This window comes from Schistocerca serialis, chromosome 6 (assembly GCF_023864345.2).
Source record: "Schistocerca serialis cubense isolate TAMUIC-IGC-003099 chromosome 6, iqSchSeri2.2, whole genome shotgun sequence".
NCBI lineage: Eukaryota > Metazoa > Arthropoda > Insecta > Orthoptera > Acrididae > Schistocerca > Schistocerca serialis.
In genome coordinates, this window is record NC_064643.1 from 681,857,969 (window position 1) to 681,875,549 (window position 17,581).

Sequence of the window (17,581 nt, forward strand, 5' to 3'; positions counted from 1 at the left end):
AGTGCAACAATGTTTGATATAATGCAGTAATCATCAATATAGTGTATTCTTCAGGAAGTAATGTTGTTGAGGGGGAATTATGTTGCCAGTCATTCAGTGTGGCATTTGATAACTGTGGCATTGTGAATTAAGACTTTTCTGTAGAATTGGCCCCAGACATAAGAAGAGATTACAATAATTTTTGCTTTGTCTCTGATTCTTTTTTCAGGCAGAGAATCCTGTTTATTGGTCTGTTAAAGAATGGTGTGAAGGTTTCAGAAGATTGTTGGATTATCTGTGCATCAATAAGGTGCATTTATTTGGTGCATCATTAGGTAAGCTCTTTTGCCACTTCCATTATTGTCAAGTTCTCCAACACCTTCTCCATTTTTGAAACTCATGTAGCAGAGAGAGAGAGAGAGAGAGAGAGAGAGAGAGAGAGAGAGAGAGAGAGAGAGAGAGAGAGAAGGTAGAAATGTTGCCATACATATTACAAGACAGTGAAATTTCTTATAAATAATCCCAGCAGTCAAGTATGATGCAAGATGTATTCTTATGACAGGGGAGGTGTTCAAATGAACGTAGAGCAAAAGCTAACGACCAGTTTCTAGAAATGATAATTAAATGAGAACAACATGAGTGCCTTTAACACATTCTTCCTGAAGAAAAAACAAACTGAAAAATAGACTTGCAAAAATGAAATAGAACTAAAAATGATATACTCTATATGATCCCATGTGTGGCAAAACAACGAATGTGCATTTTACTGCTTTTGGGATACAGGCAATTTAATGTTTCATAGAGCCGTAAATTTGCCTGAGCGGTTTTAAGCAAAACTTTTTGTTCAGATTTATTGGCACTACACTTCAAAATGTTAAGATATCAGACTTACAGTTGGAACTCTATCTTTTCTGGCAGGGAAAGGGAGGAGGGCAGTGGTTGTATTGCACGTTTGTTGTTCTGGCATTAGGAAGACAGACTAGGTTTTCACATACATACAGCAAGTAAAATATGTATATTGAATCTAGTTCCAATTTTATTGCTTCAATATACCTTTCACAGAGTAAAGAATGAAGAGATACTACTGATAGAAGTTTTAGTACAAACTAACTGTAAGCAAGAAGTCTCCTGCATACAACCCTTTTAATCTGCATCAGAGTCTTCTTCAGTGCCTAGTTCAGACAGTGTGTCATGGGCAGTTACATCAATCAACGTATTTTGATAATGGTCTTTGGATTCCCCATGGAACCATCTGTTCCTCGCACAGTGTGCACGTGTCCTTTCTTCTGTAGCAATTGGAAGGTTTTTTCATGTATGCCATGGAATACACACATACGAAAAATGTCACTCCTTTTTTTCCCCCAATGCTGATATATCAGAATCCCCATAAAATTATGAAAAACTGAAAGATGTTAAATTATTTCTAAAATTTTGAAATTTTAGATGTGTTAGTCACTTGTCAAGTTCCGAAAATACTCTCACAGTATAGTGTGGATGATGAAAGGATGAAGATCCCTTGTGCAACTTTTGGAGTGCCCAGTGGCGCATAACTGCTTTTGATCCCTGTTTGAGAAGGAATACAGTTGATTACTGTGTAATCTACTTCAAGAATGCATGGTCAATAGATTACAAGTTGGGATAATTGTTACGCAGGACAGTGCGCATAGAAACAAATGTAGAGGTCTGGTGACATTCGCATCCATCTAGCACCATTCTCACTGTATGATGTCTAGCATTTCATACTATTTTATGATCTGCCTCATTCTTCAACTAACATGTATCTTCTACAATTCCCAGATTTTGTGTGCTCAAATTATACACTGCCAGTTTTTCCCAGGTGGAATCATTAGCTGCAGGATTGTTACAGTGTGTGTTGAACACAGCTTTTAGATAGAAATTTACATCCACAGCACCACTGTGTATAGCATTTCTGTCTTCATTGTACTTATTTTGACCCAGATTTATTGCCCATATAACTCAAAATGTGCTGGCTTATGCAATCGTCATCACTTGTGACAATTCATGTGGTCAGTGTGCGTTAAGTTTCTACTGCTGAACAGTATTATCACAGTATAAGTAAGGGCTCCTCTCACCATAGCTACTATCAAATTTAAGATAGATGAGAGAAAATCGCAGCAGTCGGGTCAGAGGAATAAACATGAAATACCTCAACTATTTTGCATATTCCTTGTTGTTCAACCTTCCAGTCCCTTTTACATATGATTTGGTGATGAATTGACATTGTTGGTCTGAACTTCTTGCCATTTTATATCCTGGTTTGGTGGTGTGCACCAGCTAAAATAAAATGTCATCTGTACTCTGCCATGAAAAAGGTAGTAAGAGTCACCCTGGTCACACTGTACATAGGATCCAGTTCTTTCAGCCTCCTTTTGTTCCCTAAAACATTTTGGCAGTTTATTTTCATCTTGTATTCTCAGTGTCATAACAACTGTAAAACAGAAAATGTTTACGATTTTATAATAAAAATCGTATTGATGCAACTTAGGTGAGTTCAGAAAGGTTGTTACTTTTTCTTCCAATACATTTTTATGTGGGTTTGTTTCATATTGATTGACAGTATCTGTAGTACTGATTTTACCACAAGCATTAACACTCACCGGAGCTGGTTGGCTCAGTATGTCTTGCAGGCCAACTTTGTCACATGGATCCATAAGATCTGGGACAAAGTGAGATGCTTTGATTGGTACACTCTAAAAAACAAACAATTTCTTGTTTAAAACTGAGAACCAAAGACATGGTCGTATTTTTGATGGCTGAATAATGAAATTGGTGTACTCTGTTACTAATGAAGTTGTCTTTTTATAGAGGTCTGTAATAAACTCAGTGCAGTGTTTTCAGTCACACTGTTACCTGTGGAATGATGTAAATAGTAATGAAACACATAACTGTCATAGCATGTAAGGTAATTTGTTGTATGTATGTATAACATCCATATTTGCTCAATGAACTGTGGGCATTCAGTGGTATGCCAAAAGCACCGAAACATTCACAGTTCTGGCATTAAACAGTATGTCATAAAAGTTCCAACACTGGACTCGCATTTGGTTTGGGAGGGCGACATTTCAAACCCGTGTCCGGCCATCCTGATTTAGGTTATCTGCATCAGGCTAATGCTGGGATGGTTCCTTTAAAAGGGTGCAGCAGATTTCCTCCCCAATCCTTACCTAATCCAATGAGACATGACCTCGCTGTTTGGTCCCTTCCCCCAAACTGACCAACCAACCGCAAAAGTTTCAAAATTATGAATGGTCCACATTTTTTGTGGCATTACAAAGTGCACTTTTTCTAATCTTTCATGAAAGTGGACCTTTCCTGCTCTGTCACAAAAACACATTTGAGGTTTTGCTATAATAAAGAACACAAATGCTGAAACTCTCAACGCACATCAGTCATAAATGCCATTTTTGAACATTGTGGTTTTTGCATAAGAGGGATGATATAGTCAAACATTAAAGAAATTGTGCAGAATTTGATAATCCTCAGTCACTTATGAATTGCAAATGATCGACTGAAAAGGTGAGAGTAAAAATGATAAAAAGCAAGAAAGAAACTCATTTTTTATTTACGTATCGTTATCATTCAAATTTTAGTTGTGAGGCAAGTTAGGAGTGTGCATGTTGTCTACAGATGCAGGATGAGTTGGCCACAGTTGGTGAACAGCTGAAGGCAGTGTTGGCTGTGGACACCCATATGTAGGCTGCAGTCTCGGAGTGTAGCAGTGGCAAATAAACTGGCATTTCACGTGGGGATACAGTAGGTGTTGCTTGTTTCCCCCAAAGTCTCTTCTGTTGAGGTACCTGACAGCGTGCCTGACGTGGGGCATGCAGACTCACCACAGTGGGTTGCCTGGTTGTAAAGTGTTTGCACCCTTCATGGCGGTGTGTCAATGTGGGGACTAGCATTTTGGCCTCCCCCCACTGACACTGTGGTTGGACAAGTGGCTGCTCTTCAGCAGGGTCTGAGGGAGGAGTTTAGTAGACATTGGGAGCTTTAGTTTTAGGTGTGTTATGGAGCCTCTTAGGGAAAGTGTCCATGGTTGAAAAGAAGTCCAATATGACTAAAGTTTTGGCTCGTGTGTGCACCAGTGACTCCTGTTGCTTGGATCCTGAGGCCATCCTCAGTTTGTATGGACAACTGGTGGGAGAGGTGGTGACTGTGGGCCTCACTCATGGGGGTGTAAGCAGAGCTTAACAATTTACAGTATGATGCTTCCAGACTTGATTGGACTGAGGTCTTTCAGTTTTAAGTCAAGTGGAGTGTCTCAACCAAAGACTCTGTTAGTTCTTTGACAGTTTTCAGTATATAATTTTGGACTACCTGTACATAGTGGAGAATTCTAAGAATCACACGGATAGGTGAGAGGAAACAGCTTCATGGTTAGCAGAGTGCTTATGGAGTATACATAGGTTTTTTAGGGTAAGTGATAGTGTGAGGTCCTCTGAACACTTGCCAGTCAATACGCTTCAAATTACAAATTACTGACTTTACTATCCCCATCCTTCAGAAAAGATATTGCACTTGAAGTATACTGTGAACCAACTACTGGATGAAGTAGGAAGCTCTGAAATATTTAACAAAGCATGGAACATATATCAGAAAGATAGGTTAGACTCCATAGGGATGGGGGGGGGGGGGGGGTTCATTACGGTCAACAAAAATATTGTCTGTAGAGGGGAAATTTGAATTGGACTGGAATTTATTTGGATGTGAATAACTGGCCTTTGTGAACCCAAGTTAATCATTATATATTTTTACTGGTTAATGGATTCAACCATAACAGTTATAGAATCATTCAAAGAAAGTCTATGCTCAGTTGTGCAGAAATGGTGCAATCGTGCAATATTAGTTGGAGGCAACTTTAAACTACAAAGTATAGACTGGGGCATATATGAACTCATTGCAGGTGAAAGGGACAGTCTGTCTTTGAATTAGTTCTGATCACATTTTCCAAAAACTGTCTTGAGCAGCTAGTTTGACAACCCACACACTGAAAATATTTTAGACCTTTTTTGCTACAAACAGGTCTGATGTTATCAACGGTGTCGGACAGAGACAGGATTAGTGATCATGATGTCGTCATGGTGATGATGGTGACTATAACGTTAATAAACTCATCAAAAAGGCTAGTAATTCTTATTCTGGAAAGAGCAGATAAACAGTTGCTAGCCTCTTACTTAGACAATAAATGGAAACCATTTCATTTTGATGTGTTGGACATAGCAGAATTAAGACATTTAAACTGATTTTAAATACACTCCACAGAAGTATGTAACGAGTAAATGGATTAAGTATGGAAAAGACCCACTGTGGTTTAAAAACAAAATTTGGAAAATGCTGAGAAAGCAGAAATCGGAGCACTTTCAGTTTACAAAAGAACATGGAAATGTTGGCAGGCAAAAGCCAGTAGACATTTGTGCATCTTTATAAAGATTGATGTGTGACAGGTCGTACCTTAGTGAAAGATTTTGCCAGAACCCAAGAAAATTCTGGTGTTGCAAAAAATAACTGAGTCAAAGGCTTCTGTTCAGTCACTCATCGGTCTGGTGGGGCACTAGAGGATCTAAAAAAGAAAGCTGAAGTTCCAGATTTTGTGTTTAAGAAATCGTTCACACAGGTGGGGTGTACAGGCATACCCTCGTTTCAACACCATTCAATCTCCCCTATGGAGGACATTGATATTGGCATTAAGAAGCTACTGAAAGAGTTAATAATAAATCACTAGGTCTGGAAGAAATTTTGGTGCTACAGAGTATTCTACAGCACTGGCTCCTAACATTGCTTGTATTTATTGTGAACCACTCACCAAGTGTTAAGTCCCAAGCAACTAAAACAAAGCACAGGCAATGCCTGTATATAAGAGGGATAAAAGAAATGACCTACAAAATTAACATTGATTTGCTGTTGACCATATTCTAAGTCTGAATATAATAAATTTCCTTGAGACAGAATCCACATATCAGGATGGATTTATGAATATCACTCAAGTGAAACTTGACTTGCCCTTTCCTTGCACAGTCATCTGTGATTGATTGCTGATGATGTTGTAGTGCATGGAAAAGTGTCATTTTGCGACTGTAGGAAGATGCAAGATGAATTGCACAAAATTTCTAGTGATGAATGAGAGCTTGCTCTAAAACTAGAAAAAAGTAAGTTGATGTGGATGAGTAGGACAAATAATCCTCCAGTATCAATTAGAATGTTAGTGGTGTGCTGCTTGACACAGCCACATCAGTTAAATATCCAGGCATGAAGCTGAAAAGCGATCAAAAATGGAACAAGCAGTTTATATTGATAGTAGGGAAAGCAAATGGTCAAATTTAGTTTGTCTGGAAAGATCTAGGAAAGTGTAGTTCATTTGTAAAGAAGATTGCATGCAAAACACTAGAGCAGCCCATTTTTGAGTACTACTCAATTTCTTGGGAGATCCCTGTGAGGTTTGACTAAAGGAAGACAATTCAGAGGCATGCCTCTAGACTTGTTACTCAAGTTTTGATTGACACGCAAGTATTGCGGAGATGCTCCATGAGCTCAAATGAAATGCTGTTGACAAAATTTAGAGTGCCAGCATTGTTGAACGACTGCAGAATGGTTCTACTGACATCAATGTACATTTTGCATATGGACTACAAAGGCAAGAAAGAGAAGTTAGAGCTGAATGTGCATAGACATTTGATGTTTCATTGCTCCATTTGTGTGTGGAACAGGAAAGGAAATTACTAACAGTGGTACAAGATATGCTGTGCCACACACTGTATGGTGGCTTGCGAAATATGTATGTTGGTGTAGATGTAAAATTAGAAAGTATCAGAATTTATTGGAGAATAAAGAAGTATACGATATTAATTTACCTAACTCGTGCACTGTCTGAAAAATTGAAGGTTACACAGACATAACCACTTAACAAGTATCACACACTGAACTGCTCTTAGTGCTTTGCTTCGGTAATAGAACTGAAGACATAAAAGATAGTAATTATTGCACTGTACAAGTCCCCAGTAGAATGTGTTGTAAACTTATTCAACCCTTTAATGAGATTACAAATTCAAGTTAGTAGAAATAATGGAGAAGTCATTGTATATGTGATTGATTAAATAGTGAATTAATCTTAAATAGTAGTGATGGAGGGCACTGATTCCCAGCTTAAGTTTGTTGCACGGACTAACATTCCCAAGGGCAGCAGAAAGAAAATTTCCATTGTCTTCTTCAAAGTAGATTTGAGTCTCATCATAAAATGTTTTATCTGACCAGTAGGATTAATCTAGGATCAAAGTATCCTGTGTCAGGAGGACAAGGCTGTATTTAATGCAGAGAACTATATCTAATCAACACTGAAATATGCACTACAAGCTGTTTTGCAAAAATTCATTGTGTCATCAAGAAAGCAAAAACTGTGCACCAACAAATATAAAACTCAAAGGACAGAAGCAGAGGCAACTTGAAGCATTGTTAGACATGTAATGAATAAATGCAACAATGAAATTTAATTCAACTCTTTGAAAACAATGTGCAAGGCAGAGGATGATAAATTCAAATTTTTGGCCACGAATACAATGGATTATTCTTCATGGTAACAGAAAAAAGAAGACCCCTTAAATTTGCTGAGGCAGGCTTTGTATACTCCACCAGCACACACCACTTTCCCCAAATAAACAATTACAGATGAAAGAATTATTAGGCCACTGAAAAGTAGTTACCTGTGGTATCATTTCAGAGAAATTGCTGCAATCTTGCACTTAATTAATAGTGAGGTACCTTTGCAATTGGTTAGTGAAAGTGACCTCTAATTATAGACCCATTTCCCTCCTCCCTCAGAAGGTAGCTTTACAGCATAAAACTCAGCCACCTTTCTGACAGGGTCCTTTTAACAATAACTCAGTTTTTTATCCTATTCAGCGTAGGTAGAACACAGTTAATGATCAGTCACACAGGCCTTGGGCACAGAGACTGATGGAACAAACAGGTGGTTCCTGTGGTCAGTGACAGAGTTCATGAAATTAATGGCTAGCCAGCATAAAAGTTCATAGTGTAAAGAAAGTCTTCGGAAGTATACACAGAGCCCAGGGTGCAGGGTGCAATCCGAATTGGAAACTACAAACCCAGGCAAGACCAGTCACTCTGTCATGTGTATGGAAGGCTTTATAGAACAGTGAGAACTGTCAGAAAAGTGTGGGGCCACCATATTTACAGACACTGTTGCATCACTGGAGGTGTTCATGTCACATGCCTGCAAGCAGCAACCCCCCACCCCCGCATTTAACCAGCAAGTGGGGGCCAAAAATGGCCCAGCTTGTGACTACTGTGTTGAGGGAGGGGGAAGGCACAGGAGATGCTGAAAGGAAATCGCCACTCATTTGCTATTTCCTCATCATGATTGGCCAAGTCAAATGTCTGCCCTGTTGGTGACCTTGACAGCTGAACAATAGTTCCTGGGGTGCCTCTGCATCCTGCCAGCTGACGAGTTGGTGTAAGCCATAATTCAGATGGGGACAACAGTTTGGCCTCCATGATACTTCAGCCCGAGAATGCTCAACCTCTGCTGATTGCTTGGTGTGGGAGGGGGGGAGGTTTGGTGTTGGTGTTAGACAGAAGTGGCTTAGGTGGTGAGAGTGGTTCAATCTCCATCATTTCTCATTCCTGGCCATTACTGACTCCCTGTTAGCACCTAAAACTAGGGCAGATATTGTAGCAGGGCAGGCTTGTCCTGGGCGTGGTTGTACAAGTCATGCCCATTCAGCTGCTGGCGAGTAGAGGTTGCTACATCTCATTGAGTCCAGAGCTGATTGCAGTGCCTAATTATGAGCTCCTGGCTGGATACAACCTCAAACATCTGTTACTCCCTATTGTTAAACCTAGAGTTCTGGCCAAAAGTGTAAGCCCTTACATGGGAGTCCATACAGTAATAAGGCTGTGCACATGGATGTTTGGTCCACTGATTTGGGTGTGCATTTGTGCGTGTGTAAAATTTCAGCTGGATTGATGTAATCCAGCTGAAATTTTACACATTTTTGGGGATAGACTGGTAAGTCGCACCAGGGTGGAAAATGCCCCTCTACTCAAAGTACAATGGATAGAGTACATGTGGAAGCTGCTGTAGTGGTGGTAGCCGTCTATGCCACATACGGGAAGTTAGAGGTCCTCAATAACAGCTAGCAACCACATTGTTCCTCAGAATGGTCTCTAGAAATCAGTGTGTACGCTTTGCCAGGGGGAGTGGGTTGGAGGGAGGTTGTGGCACATCCAAGAGTTGAAATGCTGCACCAGTTTTGCCTGTTCAAATTTCCACTTTTCACGCCATAATTGGGAATTAGTAAAGGGTATGACACTGATTGGTGTCTAAGTTGAAACAAAGAGCTTTTTACCTGTTAACCTTTTCATCTGCACTACACAGTAAGCAGAAAATGCTGCATGGTGGGCTGACAATGGATTTTGTAGTTATAGTTACAACACCCATGGTTGCAGTCACTGTGCCATTTTAACAGGGAGTTTAAAGTGTGTGCCAATTAGTCAGATGATGGACAAGTGTTGGTAATCATATGAGGCTTATTGTTAGTCATAGAGAGATACCTGAAACTTCTTGACACTGTATATGATAGCCAAATATCTCTTTCTCTAGTTGTGAGTAATTTTGCTATGCCATAGGTAACATTTTGAGATTGAAATTCAGTTAGCGGTTTGGTTCCATTCTGTGGTGTGGGTGTGGGTGTGGCTGTGGGACGAATTGTACCAATGCCACAATCTGACGCATTGGTGGCAAGCATTGCAAAATGTTTGCCTGGATTGGAAATTGCTAAACAAGATGCCAAATTGCAAGAACATTTTCTGGCACACCTTTGGCTGCACAAAAGTAACTCCTATCCTATGTGGATAAGAATTTTGAGCCTCTTTGGGAATGAATTTTGCATAATTATTAACTTTTTCCAGGAACAACTGTAGTTCTTTCAGGTTCTTAAGGGTTGGTGTTTTATTGATTGTGTCCATGTGATCCCATCTTTACTTAATATGTGTCATGTACTTTAGATTTGGCTCAATGAACTACATGCATTGAGCAGACAATGCTGTGCTTGAAGCCTCTCAAATATCACCTGCAGATTTTGAAGGCACTGCATGAAATGTAAACATTGCCACATGTGCTTAACTTCCAGGGTGCAGTTGCTATTAAGTGGCAGGCATACATCAGATATTCTGAAATCAGTCAGTCATTCAATAAAATTGGTGCCTTTTATTCTTTGTCTCTGCATCTCCAAAGCCTTTTCTTGTGTGCAGACTAACTGTGTAACAAAAAACTAGACACATTTGATTTAAATTATCCAATGTATTCCTGACTTAAATAGGTACACTGTACACCTTACAGAAACTGGGACAAGAATGACCTAAAGTGGTTTCTGCTTATGTAAGATTTCAATAATCACGTTCATAATTTAATATTGTTACAAAAATATTTTTCTAAAATACAGTAAAACTTTTATGAATTTATACATGTTGAAAATTGTTGAATGAGATAAACAGTATCTTTAGTTGGTTATCATCTTCATTATGCAAAGAAACACGCAAAATTACATAAAGTTAGAACCTCTCACAGTGCTTTTTAGATTACTACACAAATTACTATGAAATTGCAGGGAACTGAATGTTACTAACATGTATTCGATAGTGACTTACAAAATGCTATTTATAGAATGAATAACTTTTCTCTGCAGATAACAATGTTTATATACTGAGTTACTTATGTATTGATAGTGACAAAATGTTTCCTAGTCAGAGAAATTAATTAATGTATAAATCAGTTTGCAGTTACATAAATATCAATTAATGGGAGTATTAACATTAATGCTGAAACTAATGCATAGGCAAATAAATGTGGAAGTTGTGTACTCTGAATAAATTCAGTATGCAATATAGGTACCATAAACTTCTGTTGACCTAAAATGATCATGATATTGATAGATTCAGAATGTGTGGTCCCATGTTGCCATATTACATAAGGTTATTTTGGATGAGTTGCTCCAGGTATCTCTGAAATATTGTGGGAGTCCTTTCGACCCCAAATAGCAACCGATTATAGTGATACTAACCTAATGGTAGAAGCCGACCTCAGGGAAGATGAATTTGGATTCCAGAGAAATATAAGAACCCAGGAGACAATACAGAACCTATGACTTCTCTTTGAAGAAATGTTAAGGAAAGGCAAACTTACATTTAGAGGTAGACTTAGAGAAAGTTTTTGAAAGTGTTGCTTGGAATACTCTTTGAAATTTTGAAGGTAGCAAGGGTAAAACACAGAGTGAAAGACTATTTACACTTGTTCATAAACAAGATGGTAGTTTGGAATCCAGGGGGATGAAAGGGAAGCAGTGGTTGAGAAGGGAGTGAGACAGAGTTGTAGCCCATCACTGATGTTATTCAGCATGTACATTGAACAAGCGGTAAAGCAAACCAAAGAAAAATTTTGAGTAGGAATTAAAGTCCTTGGACAAGAAATAAAAAATTGAGGTTTGTTGATGACATTGTAATTCTGTCAGAGATGGCAAATGACTTGGAATGAGCAGATGAATGGAATGTAAAGCATGTTGAAAGGAGGCTATAGAACACCAAGAAAAGTAAAACAAGGATAATGGAATGTGGCTGAATTAAATGGAGTGTTGCTGAGACAATTAAATTTGGAAATACGACACTAAAAATTGTATGTGAGGTTTGCTATTTGAACTGAAAACTAAATGATGATGGCCAAAATTGAGAAGGTATAATATGTAGACAGTCCATTGCAAGAAAAGTGTTACTGAAAAAGAGAAATTTAGTGTTGAATATAGATTTAAGTGCTAGGAAGTCTTTTCTGATGGTATTTGTTTGGAGTGTAGCTATGTATGGAAGTGAAACATAGACAAGAAGAGAATAGAGGCTTTTGAAACGTGGACGGGTAGAACACACATGTAATGAGGAGGCACTGAATAGAATTGAGGAGACAACAGATTTGTGGCACAACATGACTAAAGGAAGGGATTGGTTGATAGGACACATTCTGAGACACATCAAGGGATGATGAATTTACGATTGGAGGAAAATGTGTTCGTAGAGGTGAAGAGACTTGCACAGGATAGAGTATTGCGGAAAGTTGCATCAAACCAGTCTTTGGACTGAAGACTATGATGGCGGCATCTGTCTTTCAGAGAAAATGCACCTGCCCCCCCCCCCCCCCCACCACCACCACCACCACCACCACCACCACCACCACCACCACCACCAGTTTTACCAACAATTCTTCTGGCCTAGGAATGGGCTACAGATCTACTTTAGCTTGGGCACTGATGTTAAACTTAAAATCACCACAAATTCAAAGTGATCAATTACACTTCTAAACTACTACTAGGAGTGTTGCCCTCCATTTAGACCACACTGTGGATATTACTTCCATACTTCACAAGTTTCACTTAGACTTCATCATGAAGGACGAAAGACGCTGGATGTGCGCTCTACAGAAACTCACACAAAACTTAAACACTGCTGATTACTGTAAGGATACATGGGATTTTTGTATAACCTGTTGTTGGTTATATTATTTATATTGCACATATAACATATCAAATTCTCTGAATGGAATTGCTGTCACACCTAGAATCACTGGTCTAGAATTTGAAAAACAAAAAGGGCAAAAGTGTCCAAGTCAAATATTTTAGTTGCTGCTGAAGAGTTTAATACCAGCAGGGTTAGTTGCTGAGCTACATTTTTATAATTAGCTTGGACTACACTCTGATGCCACAGCAGTTTCAAATCATTCTGTACTGAGGGTACCACAGCTGTGGAGAGCCAATGTGTTATGTTTCCACATAAATTGGAGACACCTGTATTCGACTGGAATTTTACCATTCCTCCATTAATTTCTAGCTGCACACAATCTTGCTTGCACTGGCAAGATAGCATGTAGCACACTAGCGCCTTTTGTTGTCACTTGCTGATCGAGGCATATACATGCAAAGACGATCCAGTTAGTGGCATGTGAAACAAGTGACATCTTCGAACAAGCAGTTAAGCTGTTGATGCCTTGGACTGCAGTTTGGATTTGATTGCACTACCTTTTGCTTCTGTTTTGGGTGTCTAACAATGACAAGGATGGTGGACCACCTTTTCTGGGACCCTGACGACAACAACATGGAAGAAACTTTTGTTTGTGCTCCATTCATCTTGTGACATTCCAGTGGTGAACATCAGTTTCTACATCTATGTCTATATTCAGCAATCCATCATGAAGTCTGTGGCAGGGGCATCTCACATTGTACCAGTTATTAGGGTTCTAGAACTGGTCACACCAGTGATTTGTAAGCAGTCTCCTTTGTAAATTGATTGCAATTCCCCAGTACTCTAACAGTCTGCCACTTGCTTCACCAATGACTGAGCATATGTAGTCATTCCATTTCATATCCCTACAGTGCATTACACCCAGGTACTGGTAATTGGAGGGGCTGGGTGATTCAAAGAGTGATCCATTGATATTATAGTCATAGGACACAATGTTTTCTTGGTTTTAGTGCACAATTTTACATTTCTGAACATTTAAAGTAAGTTGCCAATCTTTTCACCACTTTGAAATGGTATCAAGATCTGACTGAATACTTGTGTGGCTTCTTTCGGATAGTACTTCATTACAGATAACTGCATCACCTGCAAAAAGTCTGAGGTTGTTATTAATATTGTCACAAGCTCATTACTATACAACATGAACAGCAAGGGTTCCAACACACTTCCCAGGGGCACATTTGAAGTTACTTCTACATCTGGTGGTGATCTGAGATAACATGCTGTGTCCTCCCTGCCAAAAGGTCCTCATTCCATTTATGAATTTCACTTGATAACCCATATGATCATACTTCTGGCAATAAGTGGAAGTGTGGTACTGAGTCAAAGCTTTTCAGAAATCAGGACATACTCACAATTTCAATAATAAACACCTCTGTGATGCACGACGACTCTCTTTTAATGTTTGCCACTGGAGTTTGTTGAGCATCTCTGTAATGCTCTCACACTGACTATATTATATGTTGATAATGCATGCTGCTGTTTGACAGATCTTCTCTCTTTCTTACATCAGTAATCCCTGGTAAGGATCCCAGAGTGATGAACAGTATTTCAGAATCGATCAGACAAGTACCTTGTAAGCCACTGTCTTCGTGTATGAGTTAAACTTCATTAAGATTCTTCCTATGAATTTGTGTGGAATCTGCTGCTTGTCCTACTATTTGTTTTATGTGGTCATTCCACTTGTCACTCTGGATTATTACTCCTAGGTATTTTACAATTCACTGTTTCCAGCAATTTGTCTTCAGTAGTGTAGTTGTACAGTAGTGTATTTCTTTTTATATATATGCATATTGTTACATTTACTTACACTCAGGGTCAACTGCCAGAACCTGCATCATTCATCAATCCTCTGTAGGTCATTCTGCAAATCAATACTCTCTTCTGGCATCAGTAGTTTCTTATAGACAGTCGCATCGGTGAACAGTCTTAAAGAGCTTCCCATGTTTTTTACTAAATCATTTATATACTTTGTGATCAGTAATGATTGCATCATACTTCCTTGGCAAACTTTGGAAATTACCTTTACAGCTGTTCATTTTGTTCTGTTAAGAGCAAGGCGTTTCATTTTGTTCTGTTAAGAGCAAGGTGTTGAACTGCATCTTCTAGGAAGTCTTGAATACAGTCACAAATCTGGTCTGATACTTGGTAAGCCTGTAATTTTTTCATCAAACGGCAGTGTGGGGCAGTGTCAAATGCCTTCCTGAAGTCATGGAACACATCTTCAACCTGAGCACCATTGTCTACAGTGCTGTGGATCTCATGGAGGAATAGGTTGAGCTGAGTTTTGCAAGATCTCTGTTTGCAGAATCCATGCTGATTTTTTATAGATTAGATTTTCATTCTCCAAAAAGTCATAATTCTTGAGCATAAAATGTTCCACAATTCTACAAGAGAATGACATCAGTCATACATGCATATAATTGTATCTGCCTGTCCTATGTCCCTTTTTGAAATGGGAATGGCCTGTGCTTTTTTCCAGTTGCTAAGTACCTTTCATTGCTCCAACAGTCTCCAATAAACTGCTTTTAGAAAGGGAGCAAGTTCTCTTGCATAATGTGTGTGTAACCTTACAGGTATCTCATCTGGTCCTGCTGCCTTTCCATTACAGAGCAGGTGTAATTGTTTTTCTGTTCCCCAATCAGTTAGCTCAGTATCTGCCGTTTCGACATTCATACGATAATTGAAAGGAGGGACTGTGTTAAGACACTTTATCCAGTGAAAATATTTTGGAAGACTGAATTCAGAAATTCGGCCTTCTTTCTGTTACCTTCAATTTCATTGCCAGAAAGCTCCCTACGTGAATTAATAGAGGATTTCAGACCACTTAGGCCAACGTTGTACAAAGATCTTTAAGGTGATGCTAAAAAGTGGTATTACACTGTCATCATATTTTTCGTCAAATTTCAAGATGATGGACAACAGCTTGTTATTATGTGCTCCAGTTGCTAATACCACAATTGCATAGTGGGTGTATTTGGAAGAAAAGTGGTGGAAAAGTACCCAGACACCTGGCTGAAAATGACTTAAAAGTTCATGTCACACTCAATCCGTAATATTGGAGTTCAATATGGTGTTGGCCCATTCTTAGCCTTGATGACAGCTTCCACTCTCGCAGACATATGTTCAGTCAGGTGCTAGACAGTTTCTTGGGGAATGGCAGCCCATTCTTCACAGAGTGCTGCACTGAGGAGAGGTATCGATGTCGTTTGGTGAGACCTGGCACAAATTTGGTGTCCCAAAACATCCCAAAGGTGTATTATAGGATTCAGGTCAGGGCTGTGTGCAGGCCAGTCCATTACAGGGATGTTATTGTCATGAAATCACCCCGCCACAGGCCGTACTTTATGAACAGGTGCTTGATCATGTTGAAAGATGCAGTTGCCATCCCCAAATTGCTCTTCAGCAGTGGGAAGCAAGAAGGTGCTTAAAACATTCAATGTAGGCCTGTGCTGTGATAGTGCCATGCAAAACAACAAGGGGTGCAAGCCCCCTCTATGAAAAACACGACCACTCCATAACACCACCGCCTCCAAATTTTACTGTTGGCACCACACATGCTGGCAGATAATTTTCACCTGACATTCACGATACCCACACCTTGCCAACAGATTGCCACATTGTGTACTGTGATTCATCACCCCCGCACAATGTTTTTCCGCTGCTCAGTCTTGCAATGTTTATGCTCCTTATACCAAGTGAGGAGTCGTTTGACTTTTACTGGTGTGATGTCTGGCTTATGAACAGCCACTCGACCATGAAAGCCAAGTTTTCTCACCTCTCGCCTAAGTGTCGTAGTAGTTGCAGCGGATCCTGATGCAGTTTGGAATTCCTGTGTGATGGTCTGGATAGATGTCTGCCTATTAGCCCCTTTCAATTGTCGGCGGGCTCTGTCACTAAACAGACGAGGTTGGCTTGTGCGCTTTTTTGCTGTACATGTCCTTTAACATTTCCACCTCACTATCACATTGGAAGCAGTGGACCTAGGGATGTTTAGAAGTGTGGAAATCTCGCATACAGACTTATGAAACTCGTGACCTTCGCTCACCTGACCACATTCGAAGTCTGTGAGTTCCACAGTGCACCCCATTCTGCTGTCTCACAATGTCTAATGAGTACTGACATTGCTGATATGGAATACCAGGAAGTAGGTGGCAGTACAATGCACCTAATATAAAAAACGTATGTTTTTGGGGGTGTCCAGATAGTTTTGATCACATAGTGTACTTGGATGAAGCCATGGGTGTTATGTCAAGATAATAAAAACATTCAGCAAAATCTGTTAAGAGAGCTGCAACTCCTAATATGTAAATTACTTACAAATGGAGGAGTGTATTTCAGTACTTGCTCAGTAAAGTGACTTCTCATATTACAAAAAAGAATACTCTCTTGAGAAATGCTGTTTGTGCAGAAGGCAGGTAAACTGTGGCACTGTGATTTCTTGATACAGGAGAGAGCTACTCTAGTTTACAGCACAGCACTCAAATATCACATTGCATATTAACCAAAGTAATTCCTGAAACATGTTAAGTGATTTATAAAGCACTAAAGGGGAGTATGTGAAGGTAAATAAATGTTTAGTACACTATACAGGCAATAAGCATTATTTTTATTTTTGAATAATTTAATTAATGGAATTAGTGTTCCAACAACTACAAAATTAAAGTAAAAAACAGATGAAACACTTTTTAACTTGTGACATCCAGAGTTCAAAAATAGACGAAGTAGATTGGAAAGCTAAGAAAGAATTTTTATTTTAGTGTGACCACATCCTCTCTTCTGGCTTGCTGAAACGCTGCCTGGATGTTTCCAGATGTAGAGGTGGATGGCTGTAGCTGTGATTGTGGACATGAAGTCGCCTACAGCATATTCCACCTGCCCATCAACATACCCTTGCTCAACCCCCACCCTAGTTGAAGCAGATTAATTACAAAAAAGTTGAAGGAACACAACTCATAAGGCATGTTTACGCACACACTACAGAGATGTCAAATAGATTTAGTGATGCCAGCAC

General features: G+C 39.3%; 1 protein-coding gene across 1 annotated transcript in view; it reads left to right on the plus strand.

The window, feature by feature from the left end:
• LOC126484506 (maspardin-like) overlaps positions 1–17,581 on the plus strand; it is a 54,174-nt gene that overhangs the window by 8,890 nt on the left and 27,703 nt on the right. The window contains exon 3 of the mRNA XM_050108042.1: positions 209–314. Coding sequence (XP_049963999.1) covers positions 209–314 — 106 coding nt within the window. The remainder of the gene's footprint in view (positions 1–208; positions 315–17,581) is intronic.